Source organism: Carassius carassius, chromosome 1 (assembly GCF_963082965.1).
Source record: "Carassius carassius chromosome 1, fCarCar2.1, whole genome shotgun sequence".
NCBI classification, from domain to species: domain Eukaryota; kingdom Metazoa; phylum Chordata; class Actinopteri; order Cypriniformes; family Cyprinidae; genus Carassius; species Carassius carassius.
Genome location: NC_081755.1, coordinates 22,366,985 through 22,391,623, shown reverse-complemented (window position 1 = coordinate 22,391,623; position 24,639 = coordinate 22,366,985). Strand labels below are relative to the sequence as shown.

General features: G+C 36.2%; 1 protein-coding gene across 1 annotated transcript; it reads right to left on the bottom strand.

The window, feature by feature from the left end:
- Positions 1-1,216: 1,216 nt before the first annotated feature.
- On the bottom strand, positions 1,217-13,791 carry LOC132141857 (low-density lipoprotein receptor-like). The gene is made up of 18 exons (XM_059551522.1): positions 13,537-13,791; positions 7,808-7,930; positions 7,021-7,143; positions 6,560-6,937; positions 5,569-5,691; positions 5,356-5,478; positions 5,146-5,265; positions 4,750-4,875; positions 4,492-4,663; positions 4,172-4,399; positions 3,964-4,082; positions 3,743-3,882; positions 3,499-3,640; positions 3,225-3,368; positions 2,952-3,125; positions 2,007-2,087; positions 1,672-1,835; positions 1,217-1,498 (listed from the first exon to the last, which is right to left on the bottom strand). Exons 1-18 carry the CDS (start codon positions 13,592-13,594, stop codon positions 1,466-1,468), a joined length of 2,571 nt encoding a protein of 856 aa, XP_059407505.1. The 5' UTR covers positions 13,595-13,791; the 3' UTR covers positions 1,217-1,465.
- Between the last annotated feature and the right edge of the window lie 10,848 nt (positions 13,792-24,639).

The following is a 24,639-nucleotide window of genomic DNA, read 5'->3' as shown; positions in this document are numbered from 1 at the left end:
TTATACACCTACCTGAATAATGTGCATCCACTAGGAAAGTGGTCTTATTTATAAGCAGAGACACGTGTAAAATAAGGCCTTTAGGTTCACATTTATAGCTGTCTTTGTGATGTGGGTATTTTGCAGAAGTGATTGGCAGCCTGGGCCTCATGTGCTCCAGATGAAGGTATACATTCAGCAGATCTCTGGGAAAACGAATTGACCCTTGATCTTCTCATCTGCTGAAATTGAAGCTACAAACTGTTTCATCCTATGCAGCTCTAAACTACACTGAAATATTGGATTTTATTGGATTCATTTTTAAGCATAGCCCTGAAAAAGCTGTTTGTCATGACACATTTACATGAAAAACACAACTACAGTCATGTGAAATCTATAATTTTTTTATTTCAAGTGAGGTTTACACACAGGCCAAGAGAAATTGTGATTGGCTTCTCAGAAAATGCATCACTAATTAATCAATCAGAATGTACAGAAACAAATTCTTTACAAATGAACAGTTGACATAGTACACAGCAAAGGAAGCCAATTATCACCCAATGATCTAGATTAATAAAATAAATAAAGCATTTCTTTATATACAATACTGCATACTTAAAAATAAAAATGCAATGTATATGCAATATTAAACATATTTACATACATTATTTACACATTCACATTGAGAATGTAAAACAGTTGACACATCACCTTGATTACAACGTTTGTGATAAAACACAGGTTTGTGATAAAAATAAAAATCATAGAAAAATCACTGGAATCATTGGCACATATAATAAGGAGCTTTAAAAGGCAAAAGAAAAGTAAGCTCGATATCAGTACCACATATGACAAAACAGCCAGATATCGAGCTGCTTTTGGACAGTCTTTTTATCGTGAACTTCCAGTTTCAGAAGTAAAATTGACCATTTTGCCACAACAATAAGAACTTGACAACCGCAAATGTTGTAAAAAATGGCATAAAATATTAGAAAAACCAACTTTGCACAGCTCATGACGGTAAATGGCCCAGATTTGCCTAAATGCCTATGTACTGCATCTTTAATTAAGTTATGAATTCAATTACACAAATGTTCTGGAAAAATTGCATGCTGTTGTTTAAAAAGAAAGGTTTTTGTCTTAGAAATCTCATGAGAATAAAACCTTGAAAAACTTTAAGTGCTATTAAAATATACCTATATTCATTTTTTTTTTTTTGCATAATTGACATAACGTGAAATACTAAGCAGCCTTGATAGCTGAGGTCATTGTTGTCTGAGGTTTCTTTGTTTTCATATTTTTTTTGTTTGTTTTTTTGGATTGGCTCTGGATTGTTTTCTTGCATCAGATGGCTTGTGTGAAAAGGCAGTTTGTATCTCCACTGTTCCCTCAAATGTTGTTTTACTGCAGAACTGACTTCCAAGAAGGAAAGACATCATATATGGCTCTTATTTTGAAAAATCAGTTTTGACATGGACTTTTGGCATTATATTTCATCATCAATACTCACAACCTGTCTCTGTGAAAGCAAAATAAGACCATCATTATTAGACAGTTGTATACCGACAGTAGTCTGAGTAGGCTTATTAGTAAACCGATAAAGTTAACAATGCTTTAGGACATTGGCAAGTATGGCTAACATAAATATTGTGTTGTGTAGACAGTAATTATTTTTTATAAAGTATATCGTACCTGCGGGTAAAAATAGCCATCAGAACTATCGTTTCTGCATAGATGCACCTGGTCCTCTGTGGTCTTTTGATAAACTGGGTTGTCAAAGTGAATGCTGTTGGTATTTTTCTGACGCCACTTTCTCCAGAACAGCACAGCACCACCCACAACCAAACACAGGATTGCTTTAAAAAGATGAGACATACAACAGAAAAGATCTTTCACTATATCTGTTACATTGCGACTTTAAGTTTTGTGTACATAATGCATTAAAATGTTCCCTTTGTTAGTTACTCACAGGCTTTCAGAACACTACACATTTTTTATATTGCTTGCATCTGCATTGAAGCACTCACCAAGAGGAAGCAAAATGTACAAGGCCAACGGTGTGGAAGATGATGATTGAGACGCATCTTTGACATTACTGTAGTGGTCATCTAAAGAGAAATCACAATAACTTGTAAAACAGATCATAAATTTCAATAAAACTGTAATATGAATGGTTCAATGCCCACCTGGACATTTTTAGTATGCTTTGAAAAATCCTTAAAGGGTTAGTTGACCAAAAAAATTACATTTCTGTCATTAATTACTCACCCGTATGTCGTTCCAAACCTGTAAGACATTCATTCATCTTCTAAACACAAATGAAGAAATGTATTGATGAAATCCGAGAGCTTTCTGACCCTCCATAGACAGCAACACAACTGACACGTTCAAGACCCAGAAAGGTAGTAAGGACATCGTTGAAAAAGTCCATGTGACATCAGTGCTTCAACCATAATTTTATGAACCTAGAGGAATATTTTTTGTGCGCAAAGAAAAAAAGAATTATTGAATAATTGAATTATTAAATAAATAATTGAAATTGTTGAATAAAATCATTATAAAATCATATGTTTTCTTCGCACACAAAAAGTATTCTTGTAGCTTATGGTTAAGAAAATATTACCACTGTTTAAGCATTGATGTCAAATGGACTATTTTAACGATGTCCTTACTAACTTACTTTCTGGATCTTGAATGTGTCAGTTGCATTGCTGTCTATGGAGCATCAGAAAGCTCCCGGATTTCAACAAAAATATCGTAATTTTTGTTCAGAAGATGAACAAAGGCCTTACAGGTTTGGAACAACATTAATCATTTTTAGGTGAACTAACCCTATAATTAGCTGGGGTTGGAGCTAAACCCCTGCTCTAGGGTCTTGAGATTTGGGTTTGGGCATGGGTTTGTCTAATTTACCAAGAAAAGGAAAAAAAAGGGACTGATGGTAACGTCTGGGTGGATAAAGCAAGACATACCTTTCTGGGTGGATAAAGGAAGTTTAGTTGTGCTTTGGGATGGCTTGATTGGAACAGGTTGAGTGGGTTGTTTAGGGATCGAAGGAGCAGGATTTGGAGTTGTCTTTGAAGGTACTTTAGGATGACTAGTTGTAACTATTTCGGGCTTGACAGGAGGTTCTGGTGTGACTACAGCTGCTCAAAATAAAAACACAAATGTTAGATGTAGAAATCAGCAGAAATAACATTAAGTTTATTTCCATGTCTTGACAACAAGCACCAAAACGGACTTGCCTTGAACACATTTTCGCATGTCTCTGGCCAACATCATGTTGTCTGGGCAGGCACAAGTGTATTTGGGTGAGAGTCTATTGATTTGAGGGGCAGCCAGGCACAAGAATTCACAGCCACCGTTGTTGACCCTGCACCAGTTGAATCCTGGAAAGACATTCAGAATAAGTTCAGAACTACTCTGAAGACTTTATCACATTTTGGATGGAAAATCAATTAGCTGAATTGCGACTGGGAAGGTACCATCAAATGTATGACTATATAATGGCCGACATACCAGTCGGTTGCTTGAGGTTGTGGTACAAGACAATGTCCTCTGGGGACGAGAGGTGTTCGGCCACATTCATGATGTCTCTTCCAGTCACACGATTTGCACTTAGAATTGCATTATTGCTCACATCTGTCCAAAACACTTTCTCCTAAAAATGACAATGGAAAATTCTTGAGTGAGCATTCCGGTAACCTCTTACAAGGAACAAGGTCTGCCAACAACAAGTTTGAAAGCAGCATGAAAGTGTTACCTCAAAAACAGTGAGACCCAGAGGATGGGCAAGTTTGCCCTGGTCAATGATCAGAGTACGCCGACCATCTCCCTGCACACTGATGCTGGAGAGAGTGTGTAGTTTGGAGTCAACCCAGTACAGACGCTGGTTCAAAAGGTCTATGCATGGGACAAGACAAGAAAGTGAGTCAGACCAAAGTTACGCTTTGTGGACAGTTATGTAAGTGGACATGTTCATACCAAGGGTTATTCCATTGGGCCAGACAATGTTATCTGTAACTAGGGCATAGCGGTCCCCTCCATTAAGACCACCTCTCTCGATCTTAGCCTGTGTGCCCCAATCAGTCCAGAACAAGAAGCTATAATATATCAGAGAAGATTTAACAAAGTTAACCACTTGCCCATGTAGTCTGTCCCTACATTTTAGATCCCCTGAGACTTGACATACTTCTTAATAGGGTCGACCACAATAGCACGTGGCTTGGCCAGGTTTTCTTTGAAGAGAGTCTTGCGTCTGCTTCCGTCCGCTGTTGCCACAGAGATGGCACCTTTAATGCTGTCTGTCCAGTAGATGTTCCCGTGGATCCAGTCGACAGCAATACCTTCAGGTGCATCTAAATCACTGCCAATCACAACACTGTGTTGGGAGGAGTTATCTGCTGTATCCATCGGTGCTCTGGGAAAGAAAGACAAAATATGATATCAGGTAGCTCAGTTTGTGTAAGAAACAATTGAGACTCAAGATTGACCACGAGTCCAAAGATTTACCTATATATCTTTTTGAGGGATAAATCTGACCAGTAGATCTCCCTGGAAGCAACATTCATATCCAGTGCCACAACGTTCTTCAGACGGGGAATAACACGTGTATACTCGCTGCGATCCAGAGTCATCTTCCTGACCTCATGGCGATTGGTGAAAAATAGGTAGGCGATGGTTCCTACAGAACCATTTTGTGAGTATGAGTTTATCACTATGCAAGTATGGGAACTGGGAAATGACTACTTGAAAGTTTAAAAGCTGTACCAATAGCTTTGCAAGCCTTGCTGGCTGGGTCCATCTGGTAGCCATCCTCGCACTCACACTTGTAACTACCCATCAGGTTGATGCAGATTTGGCTGCAGGTGTCTGGGTTGGCACACTCATCAATGTCTGGAGAAATCAAACAAATATGTGGGCTTGAAGTAAAATAGTAATTCTGTTGCTTCAGAACGGTGTCTGTAACACCACTGAATCAGGACAGGCAACAACAGCATGGACTTACTGAACAAACTCTATCCTAATTTCCAGTTCAGAAAAAGCAAATAAGATTAAAGTACAAATTAAATCATTCTTTGAACTGGATCTGCACCAAGGTCTGTGAAATGTACTATGACCAGATTTCCAGATGATTCAGTATGGGAACTAATTTAAATGTCTTACCCTCACAACGTCTCTTGTCCACCAACCAGAAGCCAGTGGGACAGAGGCACTCGTAACCAATCTTTAGGTCATTACAGATATGAGAGCAACCCCCGTTGTTGTAAAGACACTCATTAGAATCTGTGAATTAGAAAATCACATATTGTAGCACAGGTTGGTTTTTGACGTAATTTTAAGCAATGCAACTTCTTGAAAGCCATTTTTACTTACCACATTCTCGCAATGGCTCGTCGGACCAATCTCTACAGTCCCGTTTCTTGTTGCAAACATTTTCCATGCTGATGCATTCACCACTGCGGCATTTAAACCTGTGTGGTGGCTCACAATGGGTTGCTGAAAATCAAAATGGAGAAATTTAAACACATCAGAATAACACCTGAAGCATATTGGTTTTGTGTAAAGAGCTCATTCTGTATGGTTCACCATTAACACAACCCAGCTCATCACTCAAATCTTTGCAGTCATATACATGGTTGCACTGCCGGCTGCCATGGATGCAAGAGCCGTCACCACATTGGAACTCATCCGGTCGGCATGTGGACAAGGCTGGAAAGCAAAAATAGTTTATTATGTCTTTAGGATTAAATAGCTACTGATGCTTTTAAATTACATTGTAACAAAGTTAAAAGCGATAACAGAAATCTGCCGTGACCGCGACGAGTGTCCAATTTATCAATACATTAGGTTCCATTTCTGTTGTGTAGTGCCACCCATGTTAAATCTTATTGGTCCACAATCCTGCTCCCACTAACTCTATTAAACATTATATATATATATATATATATATATATATATATATATATATTACTTGAAACAAAAAAGGCATTTACAGTAATGCATTTATAATGGAACTCTAAAGGAGTAAGGCATTTCTTTTTTTAATGGCTTAAAAGAAGAAATGTGAATTTAGTTTTTTTATTATTATTATTATTATTATTAATTGTGTACATTTTATCCTTCTATAAAAAAATGTGCACTGTGTACTTATTATCATTTTAGTCATGGTACTGCCATTCTAAGATGAACGAGTCTTCCTGGTATCCTTGTTTGTACCGTGAAAAGATTATCTGTATTTCTGTCATGACAACTCTCAGAGGGATTGGCATGGTAATGTACACGGCAATGTTAATGTGTTTGGTCTTAACGGAAACACTCCACAGCTGATCTAGACAGGTGGAGCTGGGGAAGCTGGAGGGTTTCTGAAGCACGCTGCAACTGCTACAGCAAGCACTAGTCATATATTTGAATGCTGAGTAGCAGCTCATTGGCTGCTGATACAAAAAGAACCAATCAGCTGCGCAATTTGTTAATGATGTCATAATCTCAGATTGAGTCTGACCTATCTAATTGCTCCATCTAGAGTTTCATGACAGAACTTTGTATGTCAGTAGTATCAACAAGTCTTATTTCTTACAGCAGTTTTTCTCATCAGAGCGATCCAAACAATCTTCTCCCCCATCGCATTTCCAGCTACTGTGTATGCATTCCCCACTGCCGCAATGGAATTCCATAGAGGAGCAGAGGTTTTTGGTAGGTCTAGGCGTCCCTGTACTGCATTTCTGAGGCAATTCGTCTGAGCCATCAGCACAGTCTGCATCTCCATCACAGACCCACAGTCGAGGCACACACTGTGCATTGTTGCACCTGAAGGAGTTGGAGCTACACGTGGTGGGCGGACAGGAGACTTCATCACTGCCGTCATCGCAGTCTCTCTCTTCATCACACACAAATGCGGCAGTCACACACTGGCCGCTACCGCAGCGAAACTCGCCATCCAGACACCGGCGAGGATCTGTAAGTGGTGATAGAGATTTTAGACACACGTACACGCTGGCAGCACCATAAAGATACACATAACTTCAATATATCACTCACCACAGCCTTCCTCATCCGCACTGTTCTCACAGTCCGCTTTGCCATCACACGTCCAACTCTTTGGCACGCACTGGTTAAGTCGCCCGCCACAGCTGAATTCACTGGGTCTGCAGGTCTTGGCCACTGAAAAGACAGGGGAAAATTATTAAAAAAAAAATTCTGTAGAAAATATGAGCGGTGCATAGCTAGGGATGTAAGATGTAATGATGAGTTACCAGCAAATATCAGTTATGTTTTTTTTTATGACAGTTGATATTGGATATTTAATTGTGCAAGATCTTGCTCTGCTTATTTTAACATTTATAGGACCTTTTTACACTGAAGTAACCTAGTGATCAACTGATTTTTTAACAAAAATAAAATATTTAACACAAATAAACTAAACACAAACACAACATGTGTAAATCTCAAAATGAATATCCACTTTTTAAAACATTCAAAATTATGTTGTGATGCCAAAATTCACTTGTTTCGTTTATGTATTTTTATAAATTGTGTTAAAATTGTATTTATTTTAAGCAAAACAGTACAGAATTTTACTCACTGCCACGTCATTTAGAGAAATTATATTTTGTACATGTGACCACAAAAAAATGAAAAATGTAGTTTAAAAGACTTTTGAAAACATTTGTCTCTGCTTCCAGGTGGAGTGTAGAATTGTAATCTATGGATAAACACAGTTAACTACATAAATAGATCATTGCACCTAGCATCATTAATGTCACACCAACATTTCTCTCCCCTCTGTTCGTGACAACTGACTTATCTTAGATGGAGGAAGACTTACAGCAGGCAGCAGGAAGTTCATCAGTGCCGTCACCACAGTCATCAGTTTCATCACACACCCATCTCGCTGTGATACACTTTCCATTGCCACACTGATACTGCCGTGGTTCACAAGTCAAAGCACCTGTCAGATGGAGACATAAGTGATGCTTTACATGAGTGACACATTATCCAACCCCTTAAGCATGTTATTTTAGTCATTTGAAGTCACCGAGATAACAAGCTAAAATACTAAAGGGGGAGAATCAGTTTTGCTTTCCACCTTATTATCTTTCTTAGCCCTCACAATAGCACTGTACACAATCTAGTGCTTACACTGGTAACTGCATTACGATTTACTAACTGCAACATGTATGGACAAAGATGGTCTCAAGTTTTTCCTGCTTTGTAATCTAAAATGGCAGTAAGGGGAGGCCTTCTAGATCTTAATTAAGGAGGAGGCTAGCTCAACAAATTTAAATATAGCACCACCACCATTTTTTAAATGATGACACAAGTCACACGCAAACAGAAAGAAACATGACACTGGCTGGATGCAAAAATGGCTGACTTTTAGTTAAAGCATTAAACTTTTAAATTGATAAGATATCAAAAAACATTCTCTGAAACCACACAGCGACACTCAAGTAGAAGTTGAAGAGTCACGTGACGTTCATTAGTTAGTATTCATAGTTGTCAGGGAAATAATGATGTGTTGACAATGGCCTTTTGATGGCATGAGCAGCTCAATGGATCTGGGTCACCTTTTTCTGAAAACAAATGTGGAGGTCGCAAAAGATGCCAATGTAGTGAAATCACTTAGCATAACTTTAAGTGGCTTATTACTAAAGTAAAAAAACATGTATTAAACAAACCATTCATAAATTAATATAACTTATATTATTAGCTAAATATTTTTAATGTTTAAAATGAATCATCTCAAAGTTCATTAGCCTTACCAGGCTGTTGCCAAGCAATGTGGCAACTTCACAAATGAATATAGAAAAATATTTACATTATAGCAACCATTTTACAACATCTTCCAACTACGCTCATCCGATCAGGATTCAGAGTTGGATCATTCTATCTTATAATGGAAATGTGGACATAAAAGGATTAATGATTACACAAATGTAACATTTAGACAGGTCTTATCAGTATTTAAAGACAAACCTTCCATTGATATAAAAACCGTTTATGACCTTAGGTTGACATTATACATCTCTTGGCTGGCCGTTTTTTTTCTGGTTTCATCGATTAGTTTGAATTTAATGTTTTGCCATGTCTTTTTTAAAGAATCAATTAATAAAAGTTTCAAATAAAAAATATTATCAAACATGACAAAAAATTAAAAAAAAATGACTGATGACAGCACTCCTGATCTATGTTTGATATTTAATTTTTGGATGATAGTGACAGGCTGAAAGGTGATGTTATTGTTATTTTGAAACTATAAAATATTTTTAATATTTTATCATTTTTGACCCAAGTTTGTAAAATTGGTGTAGAAATACAAAAGCAGTGTTTTATTATAAATTAAAGAAAGGACAAATAAAAAACAAGATAATTAATTAATACTTGGAATAATACATGATAAATTGCATTCCTTTCAAAGATTCAACAAAGAATCACTCAGGTGTGATTGTAATAACATAGGAAATAAATACGGGTCATTTTGGACCCGCATGTGTAAAACTGGTGGAGAAATACAAAAACTGTGTTTCTATATAAAGTAATGATAGAATAATAAACAAAATTATTGTGGGAGTAAAAAAACAACACATTTAAAAACTATGTGGAATAATAAAAGATAGAAAAACATTTATTTCAGAGATTCAGCAAAGCAACACTCATACATAACTGAAATAACAGGAAATAAATACGGGTCACTTTAGACCCATGTTGTGCATCAAATAAATCAAATAGTTTAGCAATTTTTTAGTAAAGAGAACTTGAATCATGTTGTAGTTAATCAAATCGAAATTGTTACCCTGAATTAGTCAACCGTTTTGAAAAAAAAAAAAAAAAAAAAAAATCTAATCCTGTATCATCCAGATCTACTTCAAAGTGCCATGTATTGTTCATTGTTTACAGATGCAACTGAAGATGATGGCCACAGAATGCAACGTGGCTGTTTTTTCTTTTCTTTTGGATGTCGCTAGTGTGTCTTATTATCTAAACAGCCTACTATCAAGACAGCTTCAGGGTAGAGAAAGACATGTGGCAGCCAAGCCAAGGATGTTATGGAAAGTTTATCTGGCTTAGTTTATAACATAGATTGCCTAAAAAAAATAAAATGCATCGTAACTGATAAGAAACCTTCAAGAAATCTTCTGGGCTATACAAGAAGGTTATCTTCTCTCATTTAATGGAATATTTGTGGTGTATTGCTCTTGCTTCACTATAGTCTGCATGACATCATTTACACATGTAGATACCAACAAGAAAACAGAAGCTTATCTTTCTACAGTATACTTTGCACATTTCTCTTGTGTCTCAAAGGTTATCCTAACCTATTAACCTTGAAATAAAAATGATCTGTCTGATCATAAGAGTCAATCCAGCATATGGGTCTACCCGTCAAATCATGTTAGAAACAGGGTACATTTAACCCCAAAATTAAACAAACCAACAAAGAAATTCAGATGATGCAAAGTCTGATTTAAAGACTTTTACTTTTGCATTTTTAATTGGTGTTATCACTAACAGCAGTTACTGTAATTAAAACATTGTGGGGTAAACTTGACCTGGTACATATTTTTAAGAGATTCACCGTATATATATATATATATATATATATATATATATATATATATATATATATATATATATAACATAATTTCACTTCACTGAACCTAAAGTCAAACTGTGGTTAGTTTTAAACTGAAGTCAGCTTTATTTTACTCTGCACAGTCCGAACAGCTCCATAAACTAATTATTTCTAAGCAGAATCTAGAGATAGTTAGCCTAATTATGTCTACAATTACACCCAAACAATTATGCTAATGAAGACTCAGTTCTCTGTACGTTTTTACTGTGCTTTACTGATTTTTTTCTAGCTATAACTTTTCATCTACACTAATGTAGAAAATAAGAAGAAAATAAGTTTGCGTGGGAAGCCAGTTCTTCATGCCTTGGGTCTACGGTCCTACGGTCCCTGTGACATCATACACTGCAAAGGATTTAGAACTTCTGGGAAAGGCATGTGTGCGAAAATACTGTGGAATGAGGCCCCTATAGCAGACACATGGACAGTATAAACACATGTGGTTACTGTAAGGCAATACTATGATTTCTCCTGCTTAGTGAGGTTGGAGAATTCATTCATGTCGAGCAAAACAAAAGCGAACGATGCAAACTGAGTTCTGTAGAAAGCAATCACAGCTTTGAAATACAACATTTAGCATCATCATAAACACATATGCAGAATAAAATAATCACTATATATTTTGTAGGAGCCAAAAAGCAGGGAGAAATTAAGTTAACTACATTAATGCATAAAGGGAAATACCTATTGTGTTGTGCAATCATGTATTAATGCAGAACAGTGTTGGGGAGTAACTAGTTACATGTAACGGCGTTACGTAATTTAATTACAAAATTAATGTAACTGTAATTAGTTACAGTTACTAAGAAAAAACGAGTAATTAAATTACAGTTACTTATGAAATTTTTAACGATTACAAAGGGGATTACATTTGAATATTTACACACATACACATACAGATTTAACTGATTTCTTTCCCACTGACTTTTCTGAGACATAGGCTACGCCCTAATAATTTCCGGGATGCGGAAACACAGTCGTAGAATCCAGTCATAAAAACAAAATGCCTAACGCGGACGGAATATGCCTCATTTTGGATGACTAAATCAAAAGTAGGTCAGTACACTTGAATCAAAACATGAAATCGACTAGTGTCTGTGAATATTAAGCCACGAAAATGCAACATATGACTCCTGCACGTTCTGTGTGTCTGTGGAAATCAGGCGCAGACTGGACACCGGGAGAACCGGGACAATTCCCAGTGGCCTGGCAGCCGATTTGGCCCGCTATTTTAATATCATTATTGGATAATTGCCTGCCGATTCGTGCCGTATGTAATAAAGCGATCATTTGCGAATCCGCCATTTGATAATTAAATCTCGTGACTCGCGCGCTCTCCGCGCCTCCGCCAAACGGTTTGGATCAGACTCAGAGTAATCAATGCGAGAGAATAGAGTGCACTGTGGAAGCGCACAGCGGAGCCGAAAAGCTGAACTACTGTTCAGGGTTTCAGGTCAGTTTCATCTGTAAAGATGCTTTTTTTGTCTTTGTGTTTTTATTTATTTATTTAATCAAGCAGCAGCACGTTGCTCATGAGTCATCACTCAAAATACGATATAAAAGACATCATTATTATCTGTTGTAATGTTACAGTAGTAATTTAGTTGAAAAATAATCAGATTTTTTGTGGAAGCTACGACAGACAACAACACAACCCTTACGAAAATTAAAGTTTTGTTATTTTACTAATAATCCAGAGAAAATGGTTACTATTGTTTAACTGTGGTAACCAAAAATTATTTTACAAATTTATTTATTTAAAAATAAATAAAAATCCATTTGCAAAACAAAACAAGGTTATTGTACTTTTATATAGGCTAATAAAAGCATGGTCAATTTTGTAAGGGAAAAACATGACTCATGTACAGTATTAGGATTTTTCTATAAAGATATTGTAGTATTGTAGAGTATTGTATTGTACAGTATAGTTTTGTTCAATCTTGAGTATTAAAGTCATGAGAGAGATGGATAACAGGGCAAAATAAAGAGAAGTGAAGGTGCAGTTCAGGAGAGAACTTTTAATTATTTTGCATGTCCCCAAATGAAAGATTTAAACCTTTTTTATCCATACAAAAAATAGTTTTGTCCATGAATTTGTTTGTATGAGTTTGAATTTTCCAGTCTGAATTTTTTTTCCCAGTCCGCCCCTCCTGTAAATTAATGGCAAAGATATGGTTTCATTTACTACACATAGGGCTACTGAAGCTCGCAGTGTTTTCAACCTCTGCTGTCTCAATATAGGAGTACACAAGCACATAAACATAATTTCTAGAACTGCTCTGTGTCACTTCATGCATTTTACTTATTTTGAGAAAACTATCATCATATACAAAGAAACAGCAGTTTAAAAAAACACCAATGTTTCAGGAGTTTATTACACAGAATACGTCACATGCTTATTAGATAACTGTATTTGAGTTGATGTATATGATTTTATTTATTATTATTTAATTTTCACAAATTTAGAAAAGTAATCAAAAAGTACTCAAAAGTAATTAGTTACATTACTTTAATAAAGTAATTGAAAAAGTTACACTACTATTACATTTTAAACAGGGTAACTTGTAATCTGTAACCTATTACATTTCCAAAGTAACCTTCCCAACACTGATGCAGAATGAACATAAACATACACCGCCTATATATATATATATATAAATTGATAGATTCTCCTTTGCAGATTTACCACCTTATAAATTACAATATCACTCACAACTCGAGCATAAGTAATACATGAATAATAGTAAATAGAACAAAATGAGCATAAGTGAATGTCATCTGAACGTCACTTAACACGTGTAGAACACTGAAAACAATCTCTATGAGTTAACATGCATTCACATGCTAAACGAATTATGTTTAAAAATATTCAATTATCCCTATTATTAAAGATCCCTAAATATAAAGTCAACTTGTTTACTCACCTGTATGAACAGGACTGAAGAAATTAACCGCCAGTAAAAGTATTAATGAGCTCTCCATATTCTCTCAATGAGCTGGTTAAAGCCCCTCGCTTTTCTATTTAATGTGTTAGTTAAGTTTTTATTGTGGGTGTTTGTATTAAATGAATAGCTCTGATGGAGTAGATGGACTCGTGTTCAGGTGAAGCTGTGGGGAAATGTATGTTTGTGAAGCGGTGGACCTAGATATGATGGTTGAACTTGAACCATTCGAATTTGAATGGGTGCGTACAAGTGGCGTGCACGGGGCGGGGGGAGAGGAGGGGGGTTCGGGGGGGACGCTAAGGTGCCCTCTCGGTCCTGCCCCGGATCGCGATTGTCATCTCGTAACGTTGCTTATTCCCTTCCCCCACCCTCCAGAGGTCTGTGCACGCCACTGGAGCGTAGAATGGGCGGGGCTTCGTGAAGAGAGGCGGGACTCGGTGGTGTGATTTAAGAGTTGCCCAATCGAAGGCGTGGTCAAACGCAGTCTACGCCCACCACAAACAATTCTACTCTACAAGATTCCAGGATGGTGGGGAAAGATTAATAATGCGAAAAATAGGATGACTTATCTGATAAGCATAAAGTTACATATCTGGACGAGATTGCTGCTGTATAAACCAGTGTGAACATGTAGGCTACAGTACATCTGCTCTACCCTGTCACCTTTCAAGGCTAACAGAAGCCATAAAAGTAAATAACATATCATAAATCTTAATCACATTCATATTTTTGTGGCCTTGACACATCTGAAATACTATATGGTAACGGTCAAATGTGTAGAAAGAGAGTAAAGTAAAGCCGCAGTCATAAACACATTATAGCTTGACTTTTCCTCGTCAGTAGATTCTTCCTCCGTTATCTGTTATGATTATTATACAGATGCACAACTTCTCTAGGGAATAAATCTGAAACTAAAAAACAACAAACAACATTAATGCAGCTTTTGGATTCCATTGTATAGTATAGCTAATATTGAAAAAGTGAAAATTCATTTTTAAATTAAACTATTGTTTTTAAATTAAATTAATCTTATGAATTCTGGGGACACATTATCTAAAGTTCAACTGCACAAATTAGCAGTGATGTAAAAACACTGTCTGTGTAGCCTTGAACTAGTAGCCCAAATGTCATCAGAACATAGTCTTCTTAAACCAGCTCTGGGACGTCTACCAAAACAATTCACTGTTGTCATTGGTCCAGTCCTGTTTCGAGTCAATTTTGGAGAATTTCATGATGTTATAGTTTAATGTTTAGATAGTCATTGAGGTCAAGATTTCCATTACAGCAGGCATGTTTGGCCTGGAATGCCAGAATCATTAAGTTCCTGAAAGCAGATCATATAATATAAACAGACTTTCCCTGACTTTGCTACATGGGGGGAAATATCTGTAAGTTGGAGCTGGAGCCCCCTTGAACCAGTTCTGCTAATTTCCGTGTTTGTCTTGGGAATCACACATGCACGATGCTTCAGATCAAAGGAGCAAAAAACAGTCTAGTAGCTTCACAGAGGCAGCCGAGCTACAAATGAAATCATGTAAAAAAAAAAAAAAATTGTGTGAAATATTATTACAATTTCTATGTTGACTTAGTTTAAAATGTAATTTATTCCTGTGATGACAGCTGATTATTCAGTATCGTTACTCCACTCTTTGATGTAAAGAAACATTTATTATTGTTATCAGTGCTGAAAACAGTTGTGTTGCTTCATATTTTGAGGAAATCATGATACATTTTGTGCAGGATTCTTAAAAGAATATACATTTCAAAAGAACAGGAATGATTTGAAATAGACATCTTTTGTAGCATTATAAAAGGCTTCACAGTCAATTTTCAACTGAATGCATTCATGCTGAATAAAAGTTAATTTCTTTAAATCTCTGTAAAAATGACTTTCAGGCAGAACTTTTGTGGTGCAGAAGGGAAACAACAAGCATGTATGCAAATAAAAAAGTCTTCTGTTTGTGTGGAGGGTAGGTGAGATGAATGCTCTTATCTGTTGCACCTGAAAAAAAAAAACCCCGGAAAAAAAACCTGCATCCCAATTGGAAACTGGATCTGTCACTCTGCCACCACTCACCTCAACAGCATCTACCACGAAGCTTCCCAACTTATCAAAACAAAGAAACAAGAGATTTTGAACAAAACAAGTCATTTGTACTTAGTTGGGTGTATAAGTGGGATACTCAGATGTTTTGGGTTGCCAGTAAGTTCCAAATGCTAAACAAAAAGTGTCAAAGCAAGAAAAATGAGCGGAAAACAACTCCGCTTCAGAAGCAATATCTTGTATCAGCAATTAAACCCTGAAAATAGAAAGTAGGAGAACCGAAGTTGTGTTTTCACGCTTGTTTGAGAGTTAATGCGTCCTTTATGCTTCTGTGACTGAACACATCCTGAATATTTACCTGAGTTTGTTTATAGCAACAGCATTACCTTTCTTAACAAAGCTGAGAGCTTTATTCTTTGTTTTGCCTATTTACATTAAATATAAACAGATTACAATAACTGAATATATAACTAAAAAAACATTAAAAACAAAACCTCTTTCAAAAATGTATTTGGCTGCTATAGTGTCAGGTTGATTCAGTCGTATGAATTAAAATGTTTGACTTGCGCTACAACAGTTAACATACGTACATAACACACTTCAGTTGCCTGAACAAACATATTTTATAAGCAGTACTCTGGTCAAATTCTCTTGCCCTGACTGCTGATTATGACATCCCGTCAAAGAGGGTGGGAGGTTGACAATAAGGTCCCTGTGTTCTCAGGGTCCCAGTGTCCTAGAAAGAGTGTGTCATACAGAACACCAGTCGCACTGAATAAAGAAGACCACCAAACACGGTCTAGAACATTTTCAGCACAGTGGGCCAAAGCAAAAAAAACAAAACAAAAACTGATAAGCTCATTTGCCACACCTGGAATTATCACCAGACCTTGCGTTACGAGTAACAGATGGCCTTTGAGCAAGTCAGGCTATTTAGTTAACATGTGCAAACATCGACTTAGACCTCGATCAGTCGCATATACAGTACAAATAAAATGCATTCTCCTTTTTGACCTCCTTTGGTTTCAGCACATACTATTGTGTTACAACACAAAATCATGTATTTGACCAAGAACCATTCCCATTTTTGAACACAATGAACTTTATAATGTCAAAGAATAAAATTACAGATATTGCAAATCAATTACAGTTAAACATGAGTGCAATTGGTTTTTAAGCTTCTGTAACTTCTCAACTCCTTCCGTTATGGATCTTCCTGTCTGGCTACTTATTTTTGGAGTTCAGCCAGTTTCGTGTAGAGTTAGTGTTTTTTTTTCACCTCCTAGGATATTTCCATTTGTTCTTGTCTTGACTGTAATTTTTGTATTACAGATTTGAATGCAAAGTCTTCATGGTAAACAGAGAGTAGCGTTTTGGAAATGTTTCTCAGTGTATCTGACATCATAATAAAACAGGAACCGGCCAATCATGTAATTATATCAGAGTTCATTATGGGAGATTAAGCTGTGTCAAAATAAAAAGATTATATAATTAAGAGCTGTTCATTGTGTTTATAGGCAAAGAAGATGGAGCTTGCAGTACATTTATTAAAAAATTAGGAGGAATATCAATTACTGATACAATATTGATGTGATAAAAGAGCATATCTATGTTAGCAACCAAAGGAAACACAACCCATACAATCAATCAGGGAAGGATTAGCTGAAGCTATGTTAAAATATGTGTAGTAGTTAGAGTAGTTTGGTGTAGGTTTAGTTTAGACTAACGCTAACAGCACCACCTTGTGTTCAACAAGAAACCCTGCACAATAAATACAAACACACTCCCATCTATTTAACATCCACCCTCAACAGCCTTGCATTGGGACTTTAACATTTTGATGTGAGTGAGACTCTAACCTTGTGTGACCTTGTTAGATAAGAATGGGTGTCTAGTATATCTCAGATAATAAGCTAATTTATAATGATCAATTTGGAACAAGATTTTAATTCAGATTAGCATTACTCTATGCAGAAATGCCTTACAGTAACACACTATATATGTTGACTGATGAATGAATTCTTGCATTCAGTGATTAGTGAGATCTACACTACATATCCAAGATTGTGTGGCTCCACCTTCAGTTTAGTTTTCTCTCATTTAAGTTTTTGTGTTTCTATCCAGTAAGCTTCATATAATGTTGCTTAGAGGGTCTTTCCACGTCTCAGTCTCTGAAAGTGACGTGACATTCAGCCAAGTATGGTGACCCATACTCAGAATTTGTGCTCTGCATTTAACCCATCCGAAATGCACACACACAGAGCAGTGAACACACACAGAGCAGTGAACACACACACACACTGTGAGCACACACCTGGAGCAGTGGGCAGCCATTTAAGCTGCGGCGCCCGGGGAGCAGTTGGGGGTTAATTTAACGTGTTAAATTAATTAACTAGTTATGAAAAGTAACACAATTAAAATATTAATTTAACATAATGCAGTTAACGCACTAACGCCCCCAGACCTCTACACCGATACAGTTGACTGCTGATAAATATGATGTGGAAAAACAACTCCATAAATGCAGTTATACCATAACATTCAATATATTGGTGCAAAAATAAATAAATAAACAAATAAATAAATAAAAATGGCTCTGCATGTCGAATCACACAATATCACACTAGCAGCAAGAGCAATTTCACAGGAGTGCTGATTTTGTAATGATCTATCACAAGTTTTAATGTGATTTTATACAAGATTTTAAACACAATATTATGTGTTTTTGCTCAATTTGGCAAAGAACAAAGTCAAAGAACAAAGATAAAATCTATCTATCTATCTATCTATCTATCTATCTATCTATCTATCTATCTATATATATAGATAGATAGATATAGATAGATATATACATACAGGTGCTGTTCATATAATTAGAATATCATCAAAAAGTTGATTTATTTCACTGATTCCATTCAAAAAGGGAAACTTTTACACAGACTGATATATTTCAAATGTTTATTTCTTTACATTTTGATGATTATAAGTGACAACTAAGAAAATCCCAAATTCAGTATCTCAGAAAATTAGAATATTATAAGACCAATACGAAGAAAGGATTTTTAGAAATCTTGGCCAACTGAAAAGTATGAACATGAAAAGTATTACCATGTGTAGCAGGGTAAGGTATTAGCCCAGATATTATTGGTTGACGTCATGCCAGCCTGGGAACCTATCGTCATTGGTTAAAATGGTTTAAATCCAATGAACCTATCAGTGTTGGGATTCATCCTATTAAAAAGGGAATGGTTTGATTACTCAAGCTGCATCATTCTGGGTCCTAGATCATTGTGGAAAGTCATGGACAAAGGATAGGGTTTGTTGCATCTCCCTGTTGGTGTCGCATGTAGGCCTTTTTTAGGTTAGTTTCCCAATTCTGAGAAAAGGATTTGCTTTTTATAAACGGGTTTTATTATTGTCTTTTGTTCATCAGCATGCTAGCAGCCGTGGTCTCGTGTGGTAAGCAACCATGCGTTTTGCTACATTGGAATTCTCTCTCGGTATGTATGATGCGAGGTTGTCCTGTGTCTTATGAGTGTAATGTAGGTCCTCTTTGTGTTATGTTCAGCAGGTGTAACTACACATCCAGGGGTTTCCAGTACCTTGGTTGAAGACTAATGTACGTCAGTATGACTGCACTGCTGCTCTGTTTTTAGTGTTTGTGTAACCGTTTAACTGTTGTGATATGAATGTCTTAGTTTATACCAGTTAATTATTTGATTTTTATGAGTAGAAACTTAAAGCGGGTTTTATACTTTTCAGTTTGTCCACTTGGGGTAGTGTGGTGTTTGGCCAATTGTATTGCTTTCACAATTGAGTGGTTTGTGGTATGGTGTGAGGTGATAATCCAAAAGGCCCCTACTGGTCCTTTTTCTCCTCCTGGTCATTTTGTAACAGGTAGACTTGTGTATTAGGCATGTTTTATATTGTATCCAAAAACCCAATGTTTGAACCATTACAGTTGTATATAAATAAGTTGCAAATGTTTTATACTATCTGTCTCCATGCTCACCCTGGCTTTTGGCCACGAACCTGTGTGCCCTTTCGTAGGGCTGGTATATTCCGGGTGGCGTAGTCGATGGATATCCACTTTTGGTGGGTCCCCTACCTGACCACCTCATGCCACACATGTACAGCACTCAATACTTAGTTTGGGCTCCTTTTGCCTGAAATACTGCAGCAATGCGGTGTGGCATGGAGTCGATCAGTCTGTGCCACTGCTCAGGTGTTATGAGAGCCCAGGTTACTCTGATAGTGGCCTTCAGCTCTTCTGTATTCTTGGGTCTGGCATATCACATCTTCACAGTACCTCATAGATTTTCTATGGGGGTTAAGGTCAGGCGAGTTTGCTGGCCAATTAAGAACAGGGATACTATTTGGAAATGGCTGTCCAATAGTAAAACAATGGAACCTAGATATAATCCAATTAAAGTGTCTGGGAATAAAGATATGTTTTCAACTTCATTTTAAAAGTTGCAATAGAAGGTGTGAGGTGGATGTCCAGGGGCAATTGATTCCAAAGACAGGGGGCCACAACTGAAAAAGCACTATCACCCTTAGCTTTTAAGCATGAACGAGGGACAACTAAGAGCCCTGTGAGAAGATCTTAGAGCTCTGGGGGATAAAAAAAGGAGTAAAATGATCTGTGAGATAGGACGGTGCTTGACCATTAAGAGCTTTAACAACAAAATTTTAAATTGAATTCTAAAATAGACAGGAAGCAAAAGAAGAGAGGCTAAAATTGGTGTAATGTGATCTGTTTTCTTTGCCCTGGTCAACAGCCTTGCAGCAGCATTGTGTGCCATCTGTAAGCGTGCAAATGATGTCTGAGGAAGACCCAAATATAATGTATTACAGTAGTCAAGGTGGGAGGTGATAAAAACGTGAATGACTTTCTCCAGGTCATTAAAAGTTAAAAATTTCAATTTCAGTCTTGAGATCATCCGTAACTGATAAAAACTTTTCTTGGCAACTGTAATTTGCTCATTTATGAGACCACTTCTTAACCTTGGGGGGCCAAAGATGATTACTTCCATTATATCTTCATTTAGAAAGCTATTGGATAGCCATTTCTTGATGTCCCCAAGGCAGGCCAATAAGGTTTCAATGGTATCGCCAGCTTTCATTGGCATGTACAACTGGGAATCATCAGCATATAAATGAAACGTTATGTCTCCTAATAATGTCTCCCAAAGGTTTCATATATAAATTAAAAAGAAGTGGCCCTAAAATAGATCCTTGAGGCACTCCACAGATAATAGGAGCAACAGATGAAGAGAACTTACCTGACTATAGGATGTGTCCTATTTTGTTCATCCACTCACACAAATGTATTATTTTATTATTATTTTTACTGTAGCTATTTATATATAAAAATCCATTAATTAAAAAAAGGGCCCAAAATAAATAAAAATTTGGTCCCAAATAAAATTAAAAATACATACATATATATATATATATATATATATATATATACATACACACACAGAGTAGCAAAAGGGAGCTACAGTCATAAAAAGATTATTTTTCAGTTATTTCTGTTAGAGTTTAGGTATTTATGCTTAGCACAATGCAGATACATGTATGAGAATATAAAAATTTTTTTTTTATATTTAATAAAGGACAATATTAAATATATTTTGTAGTGAACTGAGGTCAACATTTCCACTAAGTTAGGTAATATAAAAGTCTATTAGGCTCAAAAAAAAAAAAGGTGTGGTGTGTGGGAAAAAGAAAAGCTACTTTCGGAAACGGATCAAACAAACTTGTTGGGAATTCCTAGACTTGCAAAGTTAGGGAATTTTAGAATATTTGCAAACTTTTGTTGGCTCACTGAACCAACAATTCAGTGTTTGCTTTTCTGGATGCACTTCGATCCTTTGCAATATGTGGTCAACAAACAGAGCAATTTTTTAACTTTAACTTTTAACATCCTGTCACCTATAAGACCTCGACCTAGATGTGGAATTCACATCTACATGTCAGATGTGTTACAAAAGTGCTTAACATAGCACTGTCCTAACACAACATGAACCATATAGACAAATAAATTGTACAAAGGCTTAAAGAAATAGTTTACCCAAAAATATAATTTTGCTTAAGATTTATTCACCCTCAGACCACCCAAGAATTAGTTTTGTGTGTGTCTATTACAGCAAAGAGCTGCATGTCTGGTAGGAAACAAATAAAGTGACATGACATACAGCCAAGTATGGTGACCCATATGCAGAATTCGTGCTCTGCATTTAACCCATCCAAAGTGCACACACACACAGTGTTGGGAAGGTTACTTTGGAAATGTAATAGGTTACAGATTACAAGTTACCCTGTTTAAAATGTAATAGTAGTGTAACTTTTTCAATTACTTATTACTTATTAAAGTAATGTAACTAATTACTTTTGAGTACTTTTTGATTACTTTTCTAAATTTGTGAAAATTAAAGAATAATAAATAAAAGCATATACATCAACTTAAATACAGTTATCTAATAAGCATGTGACATATTCTGTGTAATAAACTCCTAAACATTGGTGTTTTTTTAAACTGCTGTCTCTTTGTATATGATGATAGTTTTCTCAAAATAAGTAAAATGCACATGAAGTGACACAGAGCAGTTCTAGAAATTATGTTTATGTGCTCGTGAACTCCTATATTGAGATGGCAGAGGTTGAAAACACTGCGAGCTTCAGTAGGCCTATGTGTAGTAAATGAAACCATGTCTTTGCCATTAATTTACAGGAGGGGTGGACTGGGAAAAAAATTCAGACTGGAAAATTCAAACTCATACAAACAAATTAATGGACAAAACTATTTTTTATTTTATCTATTTCGTCTATAATCGTTTATCTAACGATTTTTATCTATTTTAAGTCTTTAATTTGGGGACATGCAAAATAATTAAAAGTTCTCTCCTGAACTGCACCTTCACTTCCATTTTTCTCTTCAGTTTCTTTATTTTGCCCTGTTATCCATCTCTCTCATGACTTTAATACTCAAGATTGAACAAAACTATACTTTACAATACAATACTCTACAATACTACAATATCTTTATAGAAAAATCCTAATACTGTACACGAGTCATATTTTTCCCTTACAAAAATTAACCATGATTTATTAGCCTATATAAAAGTAAAATAACCTTGTTTAATTTTTTTTTTTTTTTTTTTTTTTTGCAAATGGATTTGTATTTATTTTTAAATAAATGCATTTGTAAAATAATTTTACATTTTTGGTTATCACAGTTAAACAATAGTAACCATTTTCTCTGGATTTATAGATAAATATTAAAATGTTAATTTTCGTAAGGGTTGTGTTGTTGTCTGTCGTAGCTCCCCCTAAACCTATGAAAAAATCTGAATTTTTTTCAGCTAAATTACTACTGTAACATTACAACAGATAATAATGACGTCCTTTATATAGTATTTTGAGTGATGACTGATGAGCAACGTGCTGCTGCTTGATTAAATAAAGAAAAAAACAAAGACAAAAAAGCATCTTTACAGATGAAACTGACCCGAAACCCTGAACAGTAGTTCTGCTTCTCTGCTCCAGCAGTCCTCTCTCTCTGTCTCTCTCTCTGTCTCTCTGTCTCTGTCTCTCTCTCTCTCTCTCTCATTGATTACTCTGAGTCTGATCCAAACCGTTTGGCGGAGGCGCGGAGAGCGCGCGAGTCATGACTAACAATTCATGATTTATTAGAGATTTAATTCTCAAATGGCGGATTCGCAAATGATCGCTTTAGTACATTCGGCAGGCAATTATACAATAATGATATTAAATAGTGGGGCAAAATCGGCTGCCAGGTCACCGGGAATTGTCCCGGTTCTCCCGGTGTCCAGTCCGCGCCTGATTTCCACAGAAACGCAGAATGTGCAAGTCATATATTGCATTTTTGTGGCTTAATATTCACAGACACTAGTCCATGTCCATGTCATGTTTTGATTCAAGTGTACTGACCTACTTTTGATTTAGTCATCCAAAATGTGGCATATTCCGTCCGCGTTAGGCATTTCGTTTTTATGACTGGATTCTAAGAACCGGACTGTATTTCCCCATCCCGGAAATTATTAGGGCGGTATGTCTCAGAATAGTCAGTGCAATTTGGGAAATAAATCAGTTAAATCTGAATGTGGATGCGTGTAAATATTCAAATGTAATCCCCTTTGTAATCGTTAAAAATTTCATAAGTAACTGTAATTTAATTACTCATTTTTTCGTAGTAACTGTAACTAATTACAGTTACAATAATTTTGTAATTAAATTACGTAATGCCGTTACATGTAACTAGTTACTCCCCAACACTGCACACACACACCCGGAGCAGTGGGTAGCCATTTATGCTGCGGCGCCCAGGGAGCAGTTGGGGGTTCGGTGCCTTGCTCAAGGGCACCTAAATCGTGGTATTGCCGGCCCGAGACTTGAATCCACAACCCTAGGGTTAGGAGTCAAACTCTCTAACCACTAGGACATGACTTCCCCTTGTTTGAAAGAGGAGAGCTATGTGCAATGGACAAGGCACTGTTTATGAGTGAAAAGTGTCAAAAACACCTTTTTTTTGTTGGAGGAAGCTTTGTTATAGTTTATGGACTGGTATTTTAGCAAGTGATGCTTTAAAATGAAAACACACAGCATTCCACTTTATAAAAACTTGAATCGTGTGAATAACTGATATTTTTAACAGCTGTTCGGACACTCATTCTGGGCACCCATTGGGGAGTAAGTGATGTAATGCTAACATTTCTCCAAATCTGTTACAGTGAAGAAACAAACTCATCTACAAATAATCTTGGGTGGGGTCAATTTTTAACAAATGTAAATTATTGAGTTAACTATTCAAATCCAGAAGACATACAGAACATTAAGAGCACTGGCTGAGTTTCACACCAATATATATATCTGATCTTAAAGTAGCGGTTTGTAGTTTTGTGTATTTTTGCAACATCAAAGACCCCTACAGTTAAGTTAGTCAAATTCATTTTCATTATAAACATTATCAACCTGAAGTTTCAACTTGTGTACATAATTAATGGAAACAG